At 43.7% G+C, this 21,519-nt stretch overlaps 1 protein-coding gene and 1 long non-coding RNA gene across 4 annotated transcripts in view; one reads left to right on the plus strand and one right to left on the minus strand.

The window, feature by feature from the left end:
* The window catches only part of znf438 (zinc finger protein 438), a 43,480-nt gene extending 31,072 nt beyond the window's left edge, over positions 1 to 12,408 (plus strand). Inside the window, exons 3-5 of one of the 3 annotated variants that reach the window (XM_016675629.1) lie at positions 41 to 112; positions 6,912 to 8,659; positions 8,765 to 12,408. In XM_016675629.1, the coding sequence (XP_016531115.1) occupies positions 95 to 112; positions 6,912 to 8,659; positions 8,765 to 9,356 (2,358 nt within the window). In that variant the 5' untranslated portion in view covers positions 41 to 94 and the 3' untranslated portion in view covers positions 9,357 to 12,408. Of the gene's footprint in view, positions 1 to 40; positions 113 to 3,350; positions 3,975 to 6,911; positions 8,660 to 8,764 lie in introns of those variants that run through there. The other 2 variants (XM_007560678.2, XM_007560679.2) reach the window with 2 other exon arrangements.
* The window catches only part of LOC103143951 (uncharacterized), a 52,933-nt gene extending 33,268 nt beyond the window's left edge, over positions 1 to 19,665 (minus strand). The window contains exon 1 of the long non-coding RNA XR_476861.2: positions 19,294 to 19,665. This is a non-coding gene — a long non-coding RNA (uncharacterized LOC103143951). The remainder of the gene's footprint in view (positions 1 to 19,293) is intronic.
* Positions 19,666 to 21,519: the final 1,854 nt, after the last annotated feature.

Consider the following 21,519-nt stretch of genomic DNA (forward strand, 5'->3'; position numbering starts at 1 on the left):
CAGTCCATTTGTTGTTCATTTTCCGTTTCTGTGCCATCAGGCGGGATAGACCTGTCGTCATACCCTGCATCTTTCCTGTTGCACAAAGGACTAAATGTCATCCTGCCCATCAGTGAGTTTAATTTTTCTCAGAGAGGCCTTCTCCTTGATGAGCTTTTCAGGTTGATAGTTTCAATTCGAGATGCACAGATTGCAGTTTTCTGATCAATCCAATATATGCGCTTCCTGATGCCTGCTCAGTTTAACTTCTTGGAATTTCCTTTTCCTTTCTCCTATTCTCCCCCCCTCTTCTATTTTGTGCTGCGACTCTTTAGTGCTGTTTGACCTATTCAGTGGAGTCCAAATGTCACCGTCAAGGGAAAGGTCACGTAAAGGTTTAGCACCGAGCTAAGTCTGAATGGCTAATACAGTCCTGGCTGCCTGAGGGCGTGGTAGTCGAGGGGGTTGGGGCAAGTTGACACTTGAGACCTTGAACACACACCTCTCCATGCTTACACACACTCGAACACACCGCTGTCGCCTCCGCTCCAGTTCAGTGCCACTCAGCTGCGAGCCAGCAGATATGTGACGTTGGCGCACGCGACTCTGCCTGCATTCGCTCGGATGATTGGGAACGTTTCAGCTTCCCCTGGAATGACACATGCCCTCAACACGCCTCCCGTTGGACGCCAGGTCAGAGGTCATCATTCGTCAGAGGTTTATAGGATCCTGCCTGCAAATGGCAAGGTCCAATTTGACATCGGTGCTAAAGCGTCCACTTCAAAATGTGTCTGCATGGAGTTTTCTGTCCTGCCTAAAAATACTTGTCACAATAAATGTGAAGATAAGTGCAATCATTTTCCCGTTTCGGTATCCTGGCCCGGTCCCATTTTTGTGTTTCTGTATGAAAAATCACAGGTCAGATGTGGGATTTCTGTATCGATTAATCAGCCTCCTCATGCAGGGGGCAGCAGCTGGATTCTAATTGGAATGGATTTCTCCACTGCATTGATTTGCAGTGGAGGAGTGCAGGTGACAGTAGATGACATACAGCAGTGTGTGTTTGCATGTGTACCTGGTTTTTGTAGCCTCTTTAGGACGTTTTCTGGTATAATCTCCTAAAATGTTGGGGGTTTATAGGGACCAAAAAGGGTGAAATGCAATTTTTGGGTTAGGGTTAGATATGCACTCACGAATGGACGTCTGGATTAAGAGAGAAATGCAAACTTGCGTGTGGCCATGAGGGTTTTTTGTTCTTTCTCCAAATACCATATGGTGCGCTAATGTCCTTCCTGCAACACCTTTCACTGCTTGTTGTCGGGTGAAAAGGTAAAACGGAGCAGCTGGATGTTACTGAATCGCCTGGCATTGATGTGTGTGTGTGTGTGTGTGCGTGTGCGCCTGTCTTTTAACGCATTCAGGGGGCCTGGGGATGAAACCAGGACCTCTGCAAAACACTGATTTCATTTTCCCCATGACCGCTTTTAGATCCGCACCCTGCACTGCTACACGAAACACACACACCCAACCTTCCTTATACTTCTATCCATCTGAGGACTTTGTAATAATTTTCATTCATTTTAGGAACTACATTTATGCCTAGCCTACGCATTTTTACCCAAATTTAGTGGTGTAAAACTAACCCCCACCTTACCCAAAACTTTAATTCACGCCACATCTCTAAACCTAACTTGTAGAATGAATTAGAAGTGAGAAAAAAGTGCCACAAATGACCTCCCTTTGTTGGTGGAAATGGTGAAAGTAGTCCTCTAAATATAGTGTATACGCACGCACACACACACCAACCCACCCACGCACATACATGCACATACACGCACATACACACACACAGGTATGTTTTTCTGTTTTTACTAGGACTGTTCATTGACTTCCATTTATTTCTACAGCCTGGCTTTTACCCTACACCTAACCATTGCCTCTACATGCAAAACCCTAAATCTAACCTAAACTCAATTCACGCCTTAGTCCTACACCTAACTCCTAAAATAGGTGATCCTCATCCTCATTTTACTCATCTGGGCTGTCTTTCCTAATCCGACATTCTGCTTCTACGTGTTTAGGTGTTTGTTTGAGGGAAGAGTAGGAGGGTGGTAAAAGATGGCCGCTGGACATGGCTTCTCACAGCTGGCTGGTCCCAACCCCTCTCCCCTCCACTTCCCCCATGATCTTCCCTCTTATCTAGCCCAGATCCTGGCCTTTCATCTGGGATAGAACCTGGGGGGTGCTTGGCTTCTGCTGGGGTTTTCAGCTCTTTCTCCTGCATACACACCAATACACTCCATTCCAGACCCCCTCCATCCCCCGGCTCTATCTGGGAGTCCCAGATGAGCTTTGCTCTCACCTACATGGAAGATAACAAGCCCTACACGACTGTTCTTTGTCTCTGCTTAGTTTTCCTCAAAACACTTCTGATCAGACTTTTCAAATCTGCAGCACAAAAAGGCAGAGAAGCTATGGCTTTTGTTTTCTACTGTTTAACACAGGAATTACTTTTAAGCTTAAACTCTTTTTTTGTTATGTATTTGGGTCCTGGCTGCTTTCAGGATAAACAGAGGGAGAAGTAAATAGTTTGACCCTGCAGATTATTGAGTATTAGTGAGACGAAGTGGAAAGTGAATTCATCATAGACCCAAAACGAATCCTCCACATGCTGTAAAATCTCAGAAAGGCTCGTTCAGCCGCACTAAATTGCATTACCGGCTAACAATTGGACCGTTGTTTTAGCTGATCAGCCCATTAGGCTAGGCTTGTCCAACTCTTCATGTGACCCAGGTCCAGGTTGAAATTGGTGTTTTTGTCTGTTCATGACATGCCATTCCATTCTCCTCCAGGTGGATCCCTGGTCTGCCCTCCTGCTCAACCCTGAGCCGTTTCCAGCCGAAACAACAGATCCTCACCTCTCACCCTGCTGCCTTTACCTGATAATATGTCTCTGTGGATCAGCCCTCACGGTTTCTCCCCTCTCTTCCTTCAGTAACCCTCTCTCTGGCTCCGACCTCTGACCTTGGGCATAACAGACCATTTGGCGTTTCGAATCGACCAGCAGATTGAGTAGCATCTGTGACCTCTCTGTGCCATTCTCTCCTAGCCATTCTCTCCTAGCCATGCCGTGTTATTATTTTTATTAGGTGAGGCTTCTCAAATCTACGGAACATTTTAAGCTTCTGTACGGGTCAAGGCTTGTACAATGAAATGGCTAATTTGATCAAAAAGGTTGCTATGAAACAATTAAATTAAGCTCAAGGAAAATTTCCTAGTTCTTGTCTTTTTGGCACACGGTACATTCCTTAATTGGTGGTAAATCGAATTGACTGGATATGATTTGGTGAGCACACAGATGTGTCTCTGTTGATCTTCGAGGTCAAACTGTGTTGAGGAATGTGTGCTGGCCAGGGTTACGGAACGACTCCAAACATCTCAAAGTGTTGTAAACAGACAGCGGTCAGTTGATTTACCTTTGAGGTCTGGAAGCGAAGAGAAGAACCAGCCACCCGGCCTGGGTAGGAGGGCAAACGTATAATGAAACACTCCTCTCTGCTACTCACATCTTTCTTATTGTGTCATTATTAACTTGGTCGTATTTTCACTACCTTTACATCAGCAATGAGAGCAAACTCTTGTCTGTCAATCCTCTTGCCTCATGTCTCTCCTTTGGTTAACCACAAGATGGAGAAACTTATTAAAATTCTCATTAGGCTAATGGAAGCACATAATAAGAAGAGCAACCCACATTATCAGTCAAAGTCTAAACAGAGTGGACATAATGGTTGCCTGGTGCCCAGACTGCCTGTTTTTGAAATGTAATACTGCTTGATGATTGATCCGTTCAGGGAAGTGAACAACTTGATGGAGCCTGAAGCAGTGCGGTCACCGACTGCACCAGCACACTTTCTGAGATTCTGCTGGAAGAAAGTAAAGGTTATTCCAGAAAACACCTCTTCATGCCAGGCCTGAGACATCTTCAGATCATCAAGGTGGGATCTGTGAAACAACTGAAGCAGTTGTTTCACAGATCATTGAAGCAATGATCTGTGAAACAACAGATCATTGATGAACAGAACTCGATGTTCTGTTCATCAAGTACATCAAAATTGGTTTCTGGAAGTTGAGTAATTGTGAATGTCTTCTGCATTAACAATCACATCCACAAAATTCAACATTTTTCCATCCACAGGATGGCAAAAAGTTCACAAGCAGAATTGTGACAAGAAGGGGTGGATACATGAGGCTAAGATCAAAATGATGCAATTTTCGTCTTACAACTGAGACACTGAGAATTTATTTTGGCAGTTCAACCCGACCATGCAGAGCCCTTGCAAGCAGTAGATCTGATCTGCCTCCACATACTTTAACAAAAGTGCCTCTTGACAAAAACAACTGCACTATGGAAGTGTGATCAACTTTAGAACTGCTAAACAAAGTAGAGGCAGTTTCATTATTCTCAAGTCTGCTTATTGGCACAATGGTGGTAAACAACTAGTTAGCAGCTGGTTGACCATCTCTGAGATCAATTGTCATAGTTAAAAAAATGGTTTTGTCTTTTGAAGAGTGGCAAAAAGTTCACAAGGGGAATTATGAACCTTTTGAAAATGTGACTGAAAGGGACAGTTTTATTGGCTGAGCAAAATAAATAAGAGATTGCCTATCTCCAGTAGTCATTGGGAAGGAGATGAGATACCTAAGGGTAAAGTGGATAATTTAGAGAGACCAGTTAACCTAGCAGTCATGTTTTTGGACTGTACCTAACCCAACCTTACTAGTCGGTTACATGTTTCTGTCACTGAATCAGGACCAGACTCCAGCAGCACCACTGACAAATCTCTCTTACTTTAGGGTTTGTTAAAGTTAGAAACTTTGATACACAAATGGTAAATTGTGCTACATCTATCAAGATTAAGATTTAGATCATTTCATGTAGGAAAGTTCCAAGTCTTGCCCCCTAAACTGTACCATCTCTCCTTCAGTGGATTGAGACAGATTTATTGAAGTTGAATTTTGTTCCGAGAGCCAAAAGTGACAAAAGTACTACGATCCTCCTGACTACTTCTCCAGCTGTTCATACACACCTTATTTTTCCATTCCTTAATGTCCAACAGTTTAAATTAACATTGGAGTGTTATTCAACATGCATGGCCTTTGCCCATCATCCCTCTTTCTATACTTACATAAAACGCCCAGAGAAACACACATCCTGTGGTTTTTATTCCATTCCGTGTTCAGCCAAAGTCACAGTCAAACTAGAATTAACTGTCCGCACAGACGAGGAATATCTCCAGTTTTATGGAGTCGTAATGCGGTAGGGTACTGTATAAATAATCTGCCAGCACAGAAATACTTCCAGCTGTTAAACAATATGCCTGAGCGGTTTTTCTTTTCTTCTCGTTCTTTTGAGTGAAAAGAATCCCTTTTATTTATTGAGGAATGATTGCTTGAATGTTTGCCTTTAGTAACACCTCCAGATTGTTGCTCCTTTTGCTGATTATTGTTTCAGAGTGCAGTTTGAACTTTGGCAGGACCACATGTTGCGATTGAACATTGGCTCAAAATGTGAAATTCAAACCTTTGCCCTTTTTTTTTTTGACAATTAGGCCTTTTGAAGTTTACCTCTGTAATCTTCTCCTTCTTTTGATATGACGATGCTGTGTTGATACAATCGTCGGGAATTTCTGTCTTGTTTTTATAGCCATACCTGTGGCTTTTGATTGATGGATGGAAACTCTACGGTCGATTGAGATAATAAAGACTTGTGTAAAACCTCACTTTGAGGTTACTGTTTCCCTGCGGAGTTCAGCCGTATTCTGTGTCACCGCTGTCAGAATGCCAGAACGGTGTGGAACGGCCTCACCCCCACTGCGAAAGCATGAAATGTTATTTGTGAACAAGGTAGGATAAAGTAAATTCTAGAGATTGTGTGAAACATCCTTATTGCCTTCGGCCAGTTTGTAGAACTGGTCAGTGGAGGGTACCACGAAGAGGGAAACCCCTCTTCATCTCCTAAAGATTCTGCCGCTGGGCAGCTTTCACGCACTGGCTGATTGTTCCAGGAAGTGGGGGGGACAAGAAGCCCTCTGCAGATCCTCAGCATGTACCGTGGCAGCATGCTGACTACATATCAAAGGGGCAGTCTGTCCTTAGCCTGGGGCAGAGAGGCTGTGCTGTGTGGGACCAGAGAGCCATGGATAATAGGACAGCTTGTCACACTTGTGAAAATCCCTGGATTTTTTTTTTTTTTTTTTTTTTTTGACGATGTAGTTTATTGCTTTGTCTTGCTTGGCTTGCAGAGTAATCAGACCATATATTAATGGAAAAGTCACAAATATATTAAATACATTGTTATATGACCACAATGTTCTGCATCAATGTCCGTTATTTCCGATCTTTATCTTTGAGCGAAAAGATTTTAGTTTGAATGATGCAGCATTGTTGGATAAAGATGCACTAATCCGAGTGGCCAGTTTCAATCTCCCCATACCAGTATTTACCTAATTCTGATTTCACTTTTAAAAAGTGAAATCACTTTTAAAAGTGATTTCACTTTTAAATCACTGAATGAACCCCAGGCATGGCTCAATATGTCAGAGGATGTAGCTTCTTCTATTGCTTAAACATCCCACGAACGTTAGGCTCTTCCTTCAGTAACAGCTTCCATTCTGAAGAGTGTGGTCATTTCTACTGCTTTTAGCACGTGCGTATTCACAAACTGGAAAATCATGGAATTTTTGAGTTTCCCACACTAACTGACCAAAAACATTGGCTGAAAACCTGTTGTCTTGCTAGCTGCTATTTTGATGCTTTTCTAATATTTATGTTAATGTTCATGTGAAAAGATGGTGTTGATTCTTTCAAGTGCGAGTCCAGAATTTGGCAGCATAGCTAATGTAAACAATGTTTCTTTTTTCCATGTGTTTCAGTTGGTTGCAAGTGATCCATCCCATCAGATGAAGAGCCTTCAGTTCCGGAGCATTGCTCCCAAGGCCCCAGCTGTGGTGCCGTCACCCTCCCCTTTGACCCCAACCTGCCAGCCTCTGTCAGCTCTACCTGAGGCGACTACTGCCTCTAGCCCCAAGTCCATCCTCGTACCCACACAAAACTATGCACTGATGCAAATAGCAGGCCAAGATGGAACGTTCTCCCTGGTTGCACTCCCACCTTCTGTCTCCTCTCAGACACCACAGCAACAAACCCAATCAATCCAGAAAAACCTCAAGTTACCCATACCCAGATACCCATCGGCGAGAAGCAAGAGGAGCTCAGAAAAGGTCAAATCACCGATTGCTGTAAGTACAAAAGCAGCTTTCAACGTTCCTGTCCTGCCTCAGACCAAGTCAGTGGGGAGTGGAACATCTGCAGTGTCAAAGCTAAAGCTAGAAGAGACTAAGCACACAAGGGAAACCACAAAAGAATCTTTAGAAAAGGTATTTCTGATTGACCCAGCCTCTTCTGACATCTCTGTCACTGCCATATTACCAGAGAAGGCTCTCCTCTGTCCTGGTTCTAAGTTGGAGCAAACGTCAGATGGCAATGAGCGACCTGCTTCAGCAAGCCTTGTTCAGAACCTCCACTACCCTTCTGCAGCATCCTCAAACTCTACAAGCAACCCCCCTGAGGAAACTAAGACCACAGTGGGGCTATGCCAGACTAAATCGACTGCTGCTCAGCCTCAGGGCAGTATCACTGTCCTGTCACCAGCCATCTTCAGTAAAGCAGTTCAGATTATTCCTTCACCACCCAAGGGTAAGCTACCCATTCTGCCTTATGCTAAGATGAAGAGCTCTCTGATACCAGCTACAAAGCTCAGCAGTTTGTCCCCAGAGAGAAAAGGCTTCTGTGGACAGGCAGGAGTCTTCACTTCTGGAGATACTACGTCCAAGAACATGGAGAATGCTGAAGTCTTGAGGCAAAACCAGGTGCTGAACTCCAAACCCTCACTGGTTCCTGTTACTCTTCAGAAGCCACCTGGAAAGAAGAGAGGAAGGAAGAGAAAAACAATGGAAGACATCTTGGCTTTTGAAGCCAGAAAGAAGAGGTCTTTGTCTTTCTTTCGCAGAAGGGTCCCTGAAAAACCTCCAGCAGTAATTCCAGGCTTCAAACAAAAAGAAGTTGATATTTCCAAGAAGTACCGAACTATCCGACCCAAGCCCATGTTGGTTATGGAGACGGTTCCACAACTGGTGAGTTTGCCTACGGTAACATCAGATGGCCAAGAACAGGAGCTCTTGCTTGGTCATCAACTATCCACGTCTGCCACAACCAAGGCTCTGGACTGTTCCCCCCAAACGGCTCCGGTGACCCTTCACCTGAGAGCCGGTTCCAATCCAAAAGTGTTCATTGGCAGCCGCCCGCTCCACCGCTGCTCAATCTGCAACCGCTGTTTCCAGTTCAAGCACCACCTCCAGAACCACATGAACACTCACACAAATAGTCGGCCCTACATCTGCCCCCTGTGCCGCAAAGCATACGCTCACAGAGGCAGTCTGAGCACTCACATGAAGCTTCATCACTCTGAAGTACGGCCGCGCCGATCTCTGTGTTGTGAGTTCTGCGACAAGGTCTTTGGATATGTGGGAGTTTACTTCCGTCACCTGAGGGAGGTCCACAGGGTTGTGCTGACCGTGGAGCCCTCAATCAGTCGTCATGAGGATGACGTGTCTTTGGAGGGGTAAGGTCACTCTTGGATAGCCACTGAACATGTGCAAAGCCTCTTGACCTTTTAGCTTGAAGTAGATTGATTACCTGACTAAGCATTTTCCCGTTTTCTCCCCAGAACTGTCTCTCCGGAGCCGTCGGATGAACAAGATCGGGAAGACCCTGTAGAGCTGCAGATCAAATGCGGCCGGTGTCAAGCTACCACTCCCACCTTTGCAGACATGAAGATGCATTTGCTGTACGTACATGAGGAGGAAGTCCACATCCGTGCCCATGACGGTGTGGCCCAATGTGTCGGCCGCGAGGTCGAGAACGAGCTGGTAAAGCACGCCGCTCACTACTGGCGCCAGCTGAACGAGAAGCGCAACCTGGTGAAGTGCGGCAGCTGCGACGAGGAATTCTTTTCCTTCTCCAAACTTAAGAAGCACATCATGTCCCACCACCGTGTCGGGGACGGGGAGGGCGACGAAACAAGATCGACTTCTCCTGAGAACGGCAGTGACTTGGGGGTTCTGGCAGCAGGGGCGGCCTTTAACTGTGTGCTTTGCAGTAAGGTGCTAGACACTAAGGAGTTGATTATGGAGCACTGGAGAAGTCACCATCACTGTGAGCAGCCGGTCCTGCTGTGGGACGCCCTGAGCTCCTACTCTGGACAAGAAGAGGGGGAGGTGGACGGAGACTTAGACACTCCTTCTCCTAGCCCTCATTAAGCGGCTGAGCGGGCGAGGCCCATACCGTAGCTCCTCCTCATACTCACTCAGTCCTATCAGCAGCACAGGGAGGGAGAGTTTCTCTTAGGTCTTTTGAACTCTAGTTTGGTATTTCACAAGGTTAGACAAGGCATAAGAAATGAAAGGGTCTGATGTTACAAATCGTAAGAGATTCTCTCACCAATTCACTTATAGAAACATGATCATTTTTATATTTCTGATTGCACTGTTCTGTTCTATGAGTTTGGAGGTATTTAAGATCCTGTTTAAAATATTTTTTCTATGTTTTATTTAAATGTTATTGTGGCTAATATTTAATCCAACTGACACAACTGTTAACTAAGGGTCTTTTCACCCTGTAACTAATCTAACCATGCAGATCATTGGTTCATGTTGTGCTGGAGTTCTCCTCATTTTTTTGTTTTGTCACCCGACATCTGCTGAGTGGTGAGTAGAGGAAAACTGGCTGCATCTTTTGTTAGCTTTGTTAGCATCCTGACCCATCGTCAAGTCATATTTTTCATAAATGATGTCTCTTGGAAAAGCTTTGAGCACAACCAACACAGTATGTTTAAAAAGTCTGCATGGTTAGATAAAACTTGGAGCAAGTGACGAGGTAAAGATCACATGACTGTAGGACACCGTCTACTTATTTTGCTGGCTGACAGTTTTCTCCATTGGCTTTTGGTCATCAAAGATGCAAAGAAATGAGTGTTTGTACAATCCTCTGATGTAACATTTTTCACGGAGTCAAAAAACGACATCTGTCATCGAGCTCTGTGTTTTGAATGGTCCCGTTTCTATTAAGATCCATGAAGGAAAGATTTTTTGTAACCAGCACCAAGTGACATCCTCGTGGCCTTTAGAGAAACATCGAAAAGAAAAGCAGAAAGTGTTCATGAGGCTAATCGTTACTATGACTCCCTTTAGGCCTGTTTCAGTCGATTAATGCCTGTGTGTGTGTGTGTGTGTGCGTGCGTGTGTGTGTGTGTGTGTATTCTGTGATATGCCAGGGTCTATTCAAAATAGTGATTGTAGAAGTGAGTACTGTTCGCTGATTTTAGTAAATACGCAATGGATTGCCTAGCTGTTGTTGCCAGCTCTTGTATGCACCTGTGGAGTTTTGTGCACCCAGACTGAGTAGAGTTAATAGAAACTGTCGTTAAATCCAGAAAAATATGCTATTTTGTACTTTAGATTACTACAGAGAATATTTATGCTTGTGGTTGGTGATTACAGAACCAGCACTGAAACATTTTTGTTTTCCGCATTATATTTTGGGGAAGAGGTGCTTTTTTTGTTTTTGTTTTTTTTTTTCTTCCCCAAGGCTTAGCTTGGATTTAATGAAGTGAGTCTTCGGAAGTTGCTTCCCCCACCTACAACAGGAGGATGTGGAATGGAAATGGAAAAGTGAAGGGGTTGTAGAAAATATTGAGTAAAAACACCACAGATTCATGGTGTCAAAATGTGAAACAACAATATTTAACATGATCCAATTGCTTTTTTGTAAAACAAAGAAGCACTATTTATTCCTTCTGCTGGTGTAGACTTAAAAAGAATATTAGTAGGGCTAGAAAAATTGTTTTAGGAGTGCTCCAATTGCAGTTTCCTGGCTATTGACCAATCTTAAAATCTTGTTTGTGAAAAGTTGCTAAATCCAGCCACAAAGTGGTTCATTGGCAATAGTGGGCTGAGTATTGTTAGCAATGCACATGCAGGCGTAACCTGGCAGAGCAAAAAAGGGTCAGCGGCTGATTTTCAGACCTTCCCGGAGGTAATTAAGATCAGTGAGTAAGATTGGTTCGTCAATCTCCCAAAATTAAGAAAAATCTGGGACTAATTATCGATGTGTCTCTAGTTATTTGTGACTTTGAATCTATGAATCAAGCCCCAATGTTGAATAAACGCTGTTATTTTATTTTTGGTTTTCAAATTCTTGTTGAGTAGAAGGTCACCCTTTTTGTTGTTCTCTCTAAGTGAAGTTAAGAGTTGATATTAACTGTTTAAATTTGTTGCGGCAGGCTGTTTTAAAGACGCTGCTCGGAGCTGACAAACTGTACTTTTGAACCTGGACCTTCGGTTTCATGAGCAGACGTATTGCCAAATGACTAAATTTATCTTTTTTATAAGCAAGGGATGAGTAATCCACAACACGTGAGAGAGGGAGTTCTGAAACTTTGTAGAAGCATCGGTAAACCTTAATCCCAAAAACTAATTCATAGCTAAGTATTTGAAGGTTATCAGCTAATCTGGCTTGTGTCCCACAGACATAAATATTTTTGCTACTGCATCTGACTGTTATAGATAGGGTATCTATTACTGCCAACTTCATAAAATCTCACTTCAAAAAACCCAAACTATCCCTTTAATGTCCTGTTTCATGGTTGGGTTGGCATTATTGCATAATATGTAACTCTGTTACCATATGTCTGTGTTTATGTTTCATATAAAAAATAGTTCACAAGGTCAAGTGAATGTACCTGAATGTTTAAAAAAATTACCAAAAGTAAATGTATATTAAAATATACGCTATATATAGACATTATTCTATGGATAGAATACCTCGATATATATTGAGAAGAAAATTTCTATATTTACAGAGTCACTAGTGAATCAGCTGCTTTGTTCTGTCCACATGGAAGAGTGCAGGTGCAGATATCATTACGTCAAAAGCCATGCAGAGCGGTCTTTGTGTCTGGGCCAAGGCCAAAGCACCGATGGGTTTCGGCTACAGTAAGCTCCACCGTAGGGGTCATCGGTGAGTTGTCCTTTATTTTTTATTTTTCTCAAGCCCTTAAACATCAGGCAGGAAGTGACAGAGTTCAGGGTCAGTCTCTTCGTTCCTCAGCAGCAGGAGGAACACGCGCCACTGTCGGCACGCGCTTGGAAATGGCAAAACTTACGTTTTATTCACTTTAACACGCTGATGGTCACCCGGGTAAATAAAAAACAAACTTAACAAAGGAAGGAAAAAAGACTGAAAATGTTTTGTGCTTGTGACTGTTTGTGTACCTGAAGAACCTGATGTGAGAATAAAGTTGTTCGTTGATGATGTTGTGTTGTTCTTTAAGGTGACGGGAGCAGACTTTTGCAGGTTGAAATGTTTTTCTGTCAGTTTTTCTCCTTTAGCAATCTATAGCTGAGCACTGCTAAGTTATCAGAGCCCCTTACTGAACTTCATAATTCTGTTTGGTGAAAACAGAAGCAGTCATCTCTGGTGATTGGTTCAGATGAGGTAAGTGACAAGGTACCCAAAATAAAGAGCCTTTAAAACTCTATGGAACAGGCTAGCAGTGATTCCCAGGGTTTACTCAACATTCACCCCGAGCCGAGTCTGACTGCTGCCAACAGCTGGCTGGTTGTTGAGTCACTTCAGCGTTTCACTCAGAGGTGTGAATGGAAACGTAAAACCCCAAAGATCCTTCAAAAACGTTAGGTTAGTGTACAGCATGCTGCATGTAGGGCATTTACAGGCAGATATTTATTAGTGGTAGTGGAATGTTATCCACATTTTCAATAACTTGAGATGTTCTGTAGCAGTAATGTCCAAATTTTTAGTCAAAACTGGCAAATTCTAACTTCTAGCAGGCCACAAAATTCATTAAATCAAAGATGCATAAATAAGTTTTATTGATTTTTATGATTATTTTTAAGTTTTACCTGCTCAACATTTTTAATTAAATATACAAACCATTAAAGATCCAGACATTAGCCTTATTAAAAGAAATACAATTTCCAAAATGTTGTCTTTAGCAGTACAATTTATATATATATGTATATATATATTTTTTTTTTTACCTTTTTTGACTTGGATTCCCCTCTTCTACAGTTGAAAATCATTTTTTTTTTCAAAAGTTACACCCACTGACCTGTAGGGGGCAGTGGACCTTTGCTTCTTTTTGTTTGCATTCTTGCTGTCACACCTGGAACCACTTCTCATCAGGGCAATGCAAAAATGCCATATTGTGCAATTTGTGATTTCGAAAATAAATTTGTTTAATGGAAACTTTTCAATTTAAAAAAAACGTGTTTTGGATAAAACATTTGGCACTAAGAAGAGATGGGTTTTTTTCTTCTTTCTTTTGGTTGTGTCGAAATTTATTTATTTCATAAAACTGAGATGGGAATGTTTTTTTTGCGCATAAAAAGGTGATCAACACCTGGATGTTGCCACTGGTGCTATTCACAAAGAAAAAAATATAACAATAGGAAGTGTTTGGAGGACGATGGTGCAACATGTTTCTTAACTTTTCACATGAACAAATGTATTCACGTGAGATTTTAATTGCATCTCTTATTTAATGGAAACGCCTCAATTGCATATATTGTGGTGTTCTACATTGGCGGAATATTGACAAAGATTTGCACATATTTGTAATTGAAACGCGGCTCCTGGTCCGGTGCCGGGCATTTCTGTGTTTAACTCTGAACAGAGTACTCAGTGTTGTAGCAAATTCTGTTTAGGTCATGTTGACGTTTGAACTCTTGCATGTTAGAAAGTGTTTAGATGGGCAGCTTGGTAGGGTTTCTGTGCCATTTTCTTCCCCGTCTTTGTGGCCAGCCAGAGTTTAGAAATTGTAGTTTTTGTTTATTTGTTCAGAGTTCAGATTTTGTTTTTGACCCAGAAGGGGTTTATTTTTGTTTGTTGATTTGGCCTTGGAAACCCTGAAATCTTTTTACTTCCCTTGTGTTAGTAAGGCCCTGAGCCAGTGGACTAATGGAAAGTAAATGACTGGCTTTACTTTTAATCTACAATTTGTGTTACACTCCGTGCCACCCTAGGCTCACTCAAAGGATTGAAACAGCAAAAACAGAGAAGGTAACCGAAGCTAATCATCTAATTTAGTAGCTTGTTTAGATTTTTATTTAGTGAAAACCCAATAAAAAGTAGTTTCGAGAAGCTTTCTTCCACTTTGTTCCTCTTGGAAGGAGTGAGTGGAGCTTTGCGGAATTAAAGACATTTTTTATTAACGTTCAGGTCCAGGTTGTCTTCGGTTGACTGCTATGAGCACACCGAGTCCCAGGCAGCATGATGAGCGTGACAAGTCTCAGTGGATCGCCCTTTGTACACTTTTAACTGGGAATCCTAAATGAGTTTCCATCTCTTGGGCGACAGAGCCCGATTCTTCTGTCACCCTTTTTGACACGTTTCATAGTCAATATTCTCTTTCCTTTGCCCCGTTTAGGTTAACTGACAAGAGGCTGATGAGACGCATCTGAAATCTGACAGGAGAGTTGATGTGACAGATTTTATTTGGGTTCTCATGTACTCTTGGCTGAGACGAATTGTTAAACCGGTGTGTTTTAACAGAAGCAAAAGGCAACAACAAACAGTGAAAAAGTGTTTTAGAGCCTGGTATTAACTGGAGAAGTGTGTGTGGAGTGAAGGAGGATCAAGCAAAGTGGGGGAAGCCAAGGGGCTGTTGGTAACCTACATCTGCCTCACCTCTGTGCTCCTCCCCCAGTTAGTGGCCCTTCCATCTGCCTGATTTAGTGTCACGGTGCATTTAGATTCCATATACAGTGTAGGTGAGAACTTTAAATCTTTTCACACTCTCAGTATTTTTAAAATAATGTTTGTTTTTAAGGAGTATTTGGTTATTTTTTTTCAATGTACAGCCATCATATAACAAACAGCTTGAAGTATTATTGAAAATAATAAATTTTTTTAAGAGTGTCCAAGTTTCAACACTCCAGCTGTCGATTTGAGACGGAAGATTAAAAACTTTAGTTTGTTCTTCCTTCATTTGTCTTGCGAAAGTTGAAGTTGTGATCCTCCAGCAAGTACTCTCAAAAATACAAGCTGTGTGGTACGATGGCTTCATATTCAATCATCTGAACTCCACCTAGATTTGGACTCCACTCACAACAGAGACAAATACAGTTCCCAGTTGCCAGGAAATGGGGTGTTTGTCCCCTGCCGTGGTGTTCCACAGGCCCATCCCTGGCAGCCATTGCCACGCCGGTGTGGAATGCACATCTTCAGCTCTAATTGACTAGAAAGAGCACAACCTTGTATCATGAGGTCAAAGTGCAACGCCTGCATAGTTCCTGCCGTCGCCCAAACAAACAACTCTCAACTTTCCGAGCATCCAGAGGGTTTGAAATGAGGGCAGGTCACCCCAGGGTGGCTTCCAGCTCTGGAAGAACGCAGATAATGCTGCCATGTGAGCACAAACCGAGTCTCAATCTAGTGTCGCCATCGCACCTCATCGCAGGCGCAGATAAAAAGGAGCTCGCTGTACAGTGATGCATATTTCCTTTTAATCAGAGCTAACGTGTAGCACAGCCTTCACAGTGCACTCCCACCTCGCTGTGGTTCTCAGGGGGGGACAGGGGAGATCAAAGCAACACCCCCAAACACACACACACACACCTCGCTTGTACATGATCAGGAGAGCTGGGGGCTGCTCTCCTTCTTTATCTCCGTCTTTGAGCAACACCCCCCTTCAAGACAGCTTTGGAAGTGTTGGGACCGAGCGAGAAAGCACGAGGGATTAATAGTGAAGCGCTCTAATTTGTACCTGTTCGGGTTTTGTTGTCTCTTTCACGGTTGACCCTGATTTCGCGGAGCTGGCAGGAATGAAACAAGAGCGTCAAACAACACGCAGGGACACTTGGAATAACAGAAGTGGAGTCACATGGAGGGACACCAGGGGAGAGATTTATGGAACAGTAAAAATGTGACCCACACTGACCACAGATGTTTTTGTGAACCACTTAGGTGGGGTGAAACCTGAGTCCTGCTCTCACTCTCGAGCTAATTGAAGGCCCCCTCATTCACCTTCTGATGCCATTTTTTCTTAATGCACTAACAGCCGTGACGCTTTGGACCGCATGCGGACTTTGACAGCGATACATGCGCACTTTCATCAAAAGTAATTCAACTCTACCCAGTGACAGAACCCGGGCATACAAATCGGTTGCCCCACATCTCTGGGTGCCTCCCTACAGATGTCTGTCAATGAATCTGGAGACCTGGATCCGCCCTTCTCTTCTTCTGCTGCCTCTGGGTTTCAGGTTTCAACGCAGCGTCCCGGCTCTCCTCAGCCTCCCAGATTAGTCATCTAATGAACAGCAGTGCTGATCAGGTAAATAATTGATGGCGGGGCGGCTTGGAGAAAGCCATCGATCCGAGCGGGGGTGCAGCTCTAAATGGAGCAGAGAAAGAAGCAACTGGGGAGGACAAGAAGCTGTAGACTCTTCACTGTAATGATGTTTGCTCTATTGGCCAGATGGGATTCAGATTCCAGGATCCAAGAAGCCATCCCTGACTAAAGAGCTTTACCAATCAAAATCAAAACTGTCGCATAGAATAGTCGAAAACTGTGAACGCAAGACCTTCAGAAATTTGAATCTAAGAGGTTGACAGTCAGGTTTCATTTTTCCTTCCACTTCACAATTATGTACGATTTTTGGTCTGTGTCCACTTGTATGTACTCAGTGCTGCTTGACTCAGCTCTGCATGGTTCAAAGGGTTTTCCACTAGTAATGGTTACTTGGTACCAGTCCCTCTTTCAGAACCTACTTTGCTGGAATTCTAAGTGTGTGGAGTTAGACTGAAAATCTGATGAAAAGACTATCGGTCACTGATTGGCAAGAGGGTGAAGTCATTGGTTGCGTCACAACAGCAACTCCCTCCTGACTGGTATTTGTAAAAACTAACCATCGCAAAAGACGACCCCACTCACTAGAGCTGTCACTCAATCGTAACTCCTTTTTTAGATCTTACTTTTCTGGAGTTCCAAGTGTACGGAGTCGGGGATAAACTGCTACGTCAGAAGACTGTCAGTCACTGATTAGCTAGGGGTTGGATTCATTGGTTCCATCACAAGAGCAACTTCCCTTACAACCGTGGTCTCAAACTTCAAGGGCTACAGTCCTGCAAGTTTTAGATTTCTCTTGTCCTACACATTTGAATTCAACAGCTAAATTGCCTCACTAGCATGCAATCAAGTTCTACAAAGCTCTGCTAATGAGCTAATTTTGGAGGCAAGTGAGCTGAAGCAGAGAGACATCTAAAAGTTGCAGGACACCGGCCCTCAAGGCATGTGGTTTGAGATCTCTGCTTGCAATAATCTAATTTGCAGCATTTTTTATTTTTCTTCCATGTAATTTTTAGTACAGCTTACATTCTCAATTGTTGCATAGTGTTTGTGTAAGGTACTGATTACATCATACATCTATCTGAACTCTGATGACCCCACCCATTAGAGATGTTGTTCAGTGGCAATGAAGAGCCTCCCAAACTGTATAGTTGAGCTGAGCTGGGCTGCGCTGATGAGTGCTAGTGGAAAAAATCTTTGTATTTATGTGCTTGTGGTTCTAAAAGTTGAGGTCTTTGTAGGTCATCCTTTAAAGTTAACCATGATTCATAAAGATATCCACTTTCATAGTGAACTTTCCACTTCACACCTACATGCTACGTCCCTGGACAACCTGACAGCCTGGTCTTAATGCGCCCAGTCACATGGGATTTTGAAAACTATACCTCACTGTAGCACCTAAACATTCCTCGTCAATGACTGAAAGCTTCGACAGATGTAAACATTTGACATTGCTTTGATTTCTACGCAGCCGGAACATCAGATCCGCTTTGTTTGCAGGTCACTCAACTCAATAAATGGGGCAGTTTATTCTCACACAGAGCTGATGGAATGTCTGTCGGTGACATTGCTCGAAGTGAGACCTCCTTTTTCCATGATGCTTCACTGGGAAATCCGCTACAGGGTTGCTGCTCGTTGCCTTTTGGTCCAGATGGTCAAGAGCTCCCAGCGTTCTGCGGGCTGGGCGCCGTCCGCCCCAGGGGGAGGCCTGCCATCTGCTCCTGTCCTCTCCTCTCTACTCGTATAACTCACCGTCTCAAGTCCCGGAAGTGCTGTGCATAAAGCCTCGTATCTGTCGGATTACCTTCCATGCTCCTCTATGGCTGATTAATACCTACAGTGGGTTGTCTCTCCTGTCTCAAGCTTTTTCCCGCTAATCGTTGCCTCGTCTTCATTCCTCAGTCTCACAGCGGCTACTATGTCTGCCTTTGTGTGTGTGTGTGTGTGTGTGTGTGTCCAATAGTATCCAATAGAATTCAAACAAGACAGAGAGCATCTTTCTGTAGTCATTTTAGCTCCGGGGAACGTGGTGAAACGACCGGATGCTCATCCCACTCTTTGCCTTTGGGGAGCTGCGTCTGCCTGAGCCGTAACCTACATTTACTGATCACTCTTACACGTAAGGTTAAACGAATCAGACCTGCTGGAGGATGAACAGATCCTTCAAACACACACACGCACACACACACACTCAAAGAAGGAGGTTTCTGTTTGCTGTAGCGCAAGAAAAGCTAACAAGGTCAGCAAGTGAGCAGGCATCTGAATGTGTAATTAATTTATTTAGTCTGGCTCCAAGGAGCCATGGGCGGGGTCTAATAAGAGGAGGGGAGCTGTTCTGTGGAGAACAGAACAAGGGAAGGAAAACTGAGATTCGTCTTCAGGAGGCCCAACATTTCCCCTTTTGTTTCTTTTCTCCAACAACCAGAATTAAAAGAGGCCAATGGAGAAGTATCCACCATGGTTCTGACAGCTCACCAGCTCATGAATGTGAGACGTGATGCTGTGGACGGTCGATTGGCCAGACGAAAGCAGGCGGGTCTTGATGTGATGCGTCTTATTTCTTTAAGGAGAATCAGACCACAGAATGGGTTCAGTTTTTTAAAAGTGAAACACGAAGAAATACTCTCCCCACCTCCGCTCCTGTCCCTCCTCCCCACCCCGCGACAGTGACTCTAGCTGGGATCCACTCACCATCTCCCCCTTGGGGAAGACCGCCATCCGACTCGGGTCGTCAGAATCAATTATCCTCATCCCCCTTTTTTCTCCTCGCCAGCATTTACATGACTCACATTTTTCAGATCCGTTATTTTTCTCCTTCCTTCTTTCCTTACCTTGCGTCTTCACAGCAGACCCTTCCTCCCTCACCCCACTCCACGCCGCACCGATCCAATGCTTATCCCATGCTTAGGGGCTGAAAACAGCACTAGGTGATAAATCTGTGGCGATGTTCTGTAGAAGAAAATGAAATGAAGGGAAAGAGAAAGGAGGCCTGGAGGCTCAGCAGTACAGACTGCTCAGCACAGCAGAAATTTTTAGAAGAATAGCCTATCCTGGAAGGATGGAAATGGAGCAAGGGTGTAACCATACTTCAACTGAAGGGTTGAAATCAGCTCTCATTGGCGTAGTTGTGCAAACAAAATTGCATCATTTTGTACACAAGGAGGCGTCTTCCTCCACTTCTCGACACCGGATCCAGTTTGGGCTGTGTTGTGTGATTGGCCAGAGGTTTTTGCTGCAATATTGATGTTTTGCTTGAACTAGTCCGCTTCCACTATCTGTTTTTTGTATTTGTCTTATACCAGCATTTCTTCAGCTATATTAGTAAAATGATATGAAAATTTAAATGCATTCATTAAAGGTAGCAGTAGGAAGCCAAAGTTTACATCAAGGTTTAGTTGTTAACATGTATCCAAGGAAAACCAGCAGATTGCAACAAATCATTGACTTGCAGCATTCTCTCCTCCTGGATGAGTCTGTAGCAACAGAAGACGATCACTTGCGTTGTCATTGATTTTAAAGCAAACCTTCACACTGAGCATGCATGTAGCGACAGTGAAGAGGAAAAAGTCTTAACAGGAAGAAACCTCCAGCAGAACCAGAACCAGAACCAGAACCTGGTTCAGTATGAGCAGACATCTGCCACGACCAACTGGAGGTTTGAGAAGGCAGAGCACAATGCACCAGAAGAAACAGAACTGGTGTAGTTATATACAGTATGTTAGTGAAAAGTAAATATTTTTTAACGTGTCCGGCAGTGTGGCACCCTGAATTATTGTCTGAATTCTGAAAAGTAGAAAATTATCAGGAGAGGAAAAGTGTTCCATTGTTTTGGGGACCAAAATTGCAACATCTGTTACGTTTGGTTGTTCAAACAAACAAAACCCTTTGTAGCATGTTCCCCTCCTTGCCTGTGGTGGCGCTGCACCGAGAACCGTTGAAGGAAACGACATGAAAGCCTCTGAAGACGCTGAGCACAACTTCCTTCTTCACAAAATGTTAACAAAAATGGAGTGCCGTCAAATTTCAGTGGCTGTGCTTTTTCTCTTTTGTCTTTGGTAAAAGACCACCAGTCATTTCTCCCACTTGCACTAGACTTGCATTTGTTTTAGTTGTACCCAGAATGATCTGCTCTTAAATCCGCTTCCTTCTTTTGGAGCTCTCTCTGGTCCACTTAGCATTCACATATGCAGAGTTCACTTCAACTTCACAGAGACAGAGGTTTTAGACAGACCAGAGTTCACTTTTTTTTCTGCATCAGAGTTCGTTGCGCATTCACACCTCCCCAAATGAATGGGACTTTCTAGGCAAACAAACCAGAGTTTGATTAAAGTGCATTAAACAGGACTGGTGTGCATACACCCTTAAAGTCAGCAGCAGTTTCTCACGGAGTGTCTTGAAGCTGGAGGCTGTCAGCACACCCCTTTGAACCAGACCTGTAAAAAATAAGCTCTAGTATTAAAACAAAGCAGATTCACATTGGGTCTGCCATGTTCAGTTGTTAAAGTAAAAGCCCAGGTATCATCCTCAGATGAAAACAACAGATCTGTGACCAGGGGGCGGATATGTGTCCATGAGGATAATCAATACCATGCTCTGCCGCGAGAGCAGAGTGAAAGAGACGTGCTGTATTTCTTCATATTTAATGGCTGACTGACTTTAATAGCTCACACACTCCATGTGCAGGGCGGAGAAAGAGAGCTTCAGCACCAACTGGCATCCAAAGTCACCTTAAGAAACCCTTTCTGAGACAGACCCGGAGTGTTTACCTGCCCCGATGAGTAACATAAAACACAAACAATGCTCGGTGTAATTGGCACTGATGTGCTTTAAAAGCCCTCCTCCTCCGCAAACACCTGCAACCCATGAAGCCCCCGCGACCCCCTGGGAAATCACACATTAGCATTTAGCTTTTTCATCTGCTGCACTAATCAGAGCCAAACGTTTCAATAATACAACACAGGAGCGGTTACGCAACCCGAAGAAAAGGGCCTGAGAAGGGGGGAGAAGGAACAGTCGGTACGGAGGTGTTTCCAGGGGGTTGCGCAGCGTTTTGGCGC

Source organism: Poecilia formosa, unplaced genomic scaffold, assembly GCF_000485575.1.
Source record: "Poecilia formosa unplaced genomic scaffold, Poecilia_formosa-5.1.2 Scaffold118, whole genome shotgun sequence".
In the NCBI taxonomy this organism is placed as follows: domain Eukaryota; kingdom Metazoa; phylum Chordata; class Actinopteri; order Cyprinodontiformes; family Poeciliidae; genus Poecilia; species Poecilia formosa.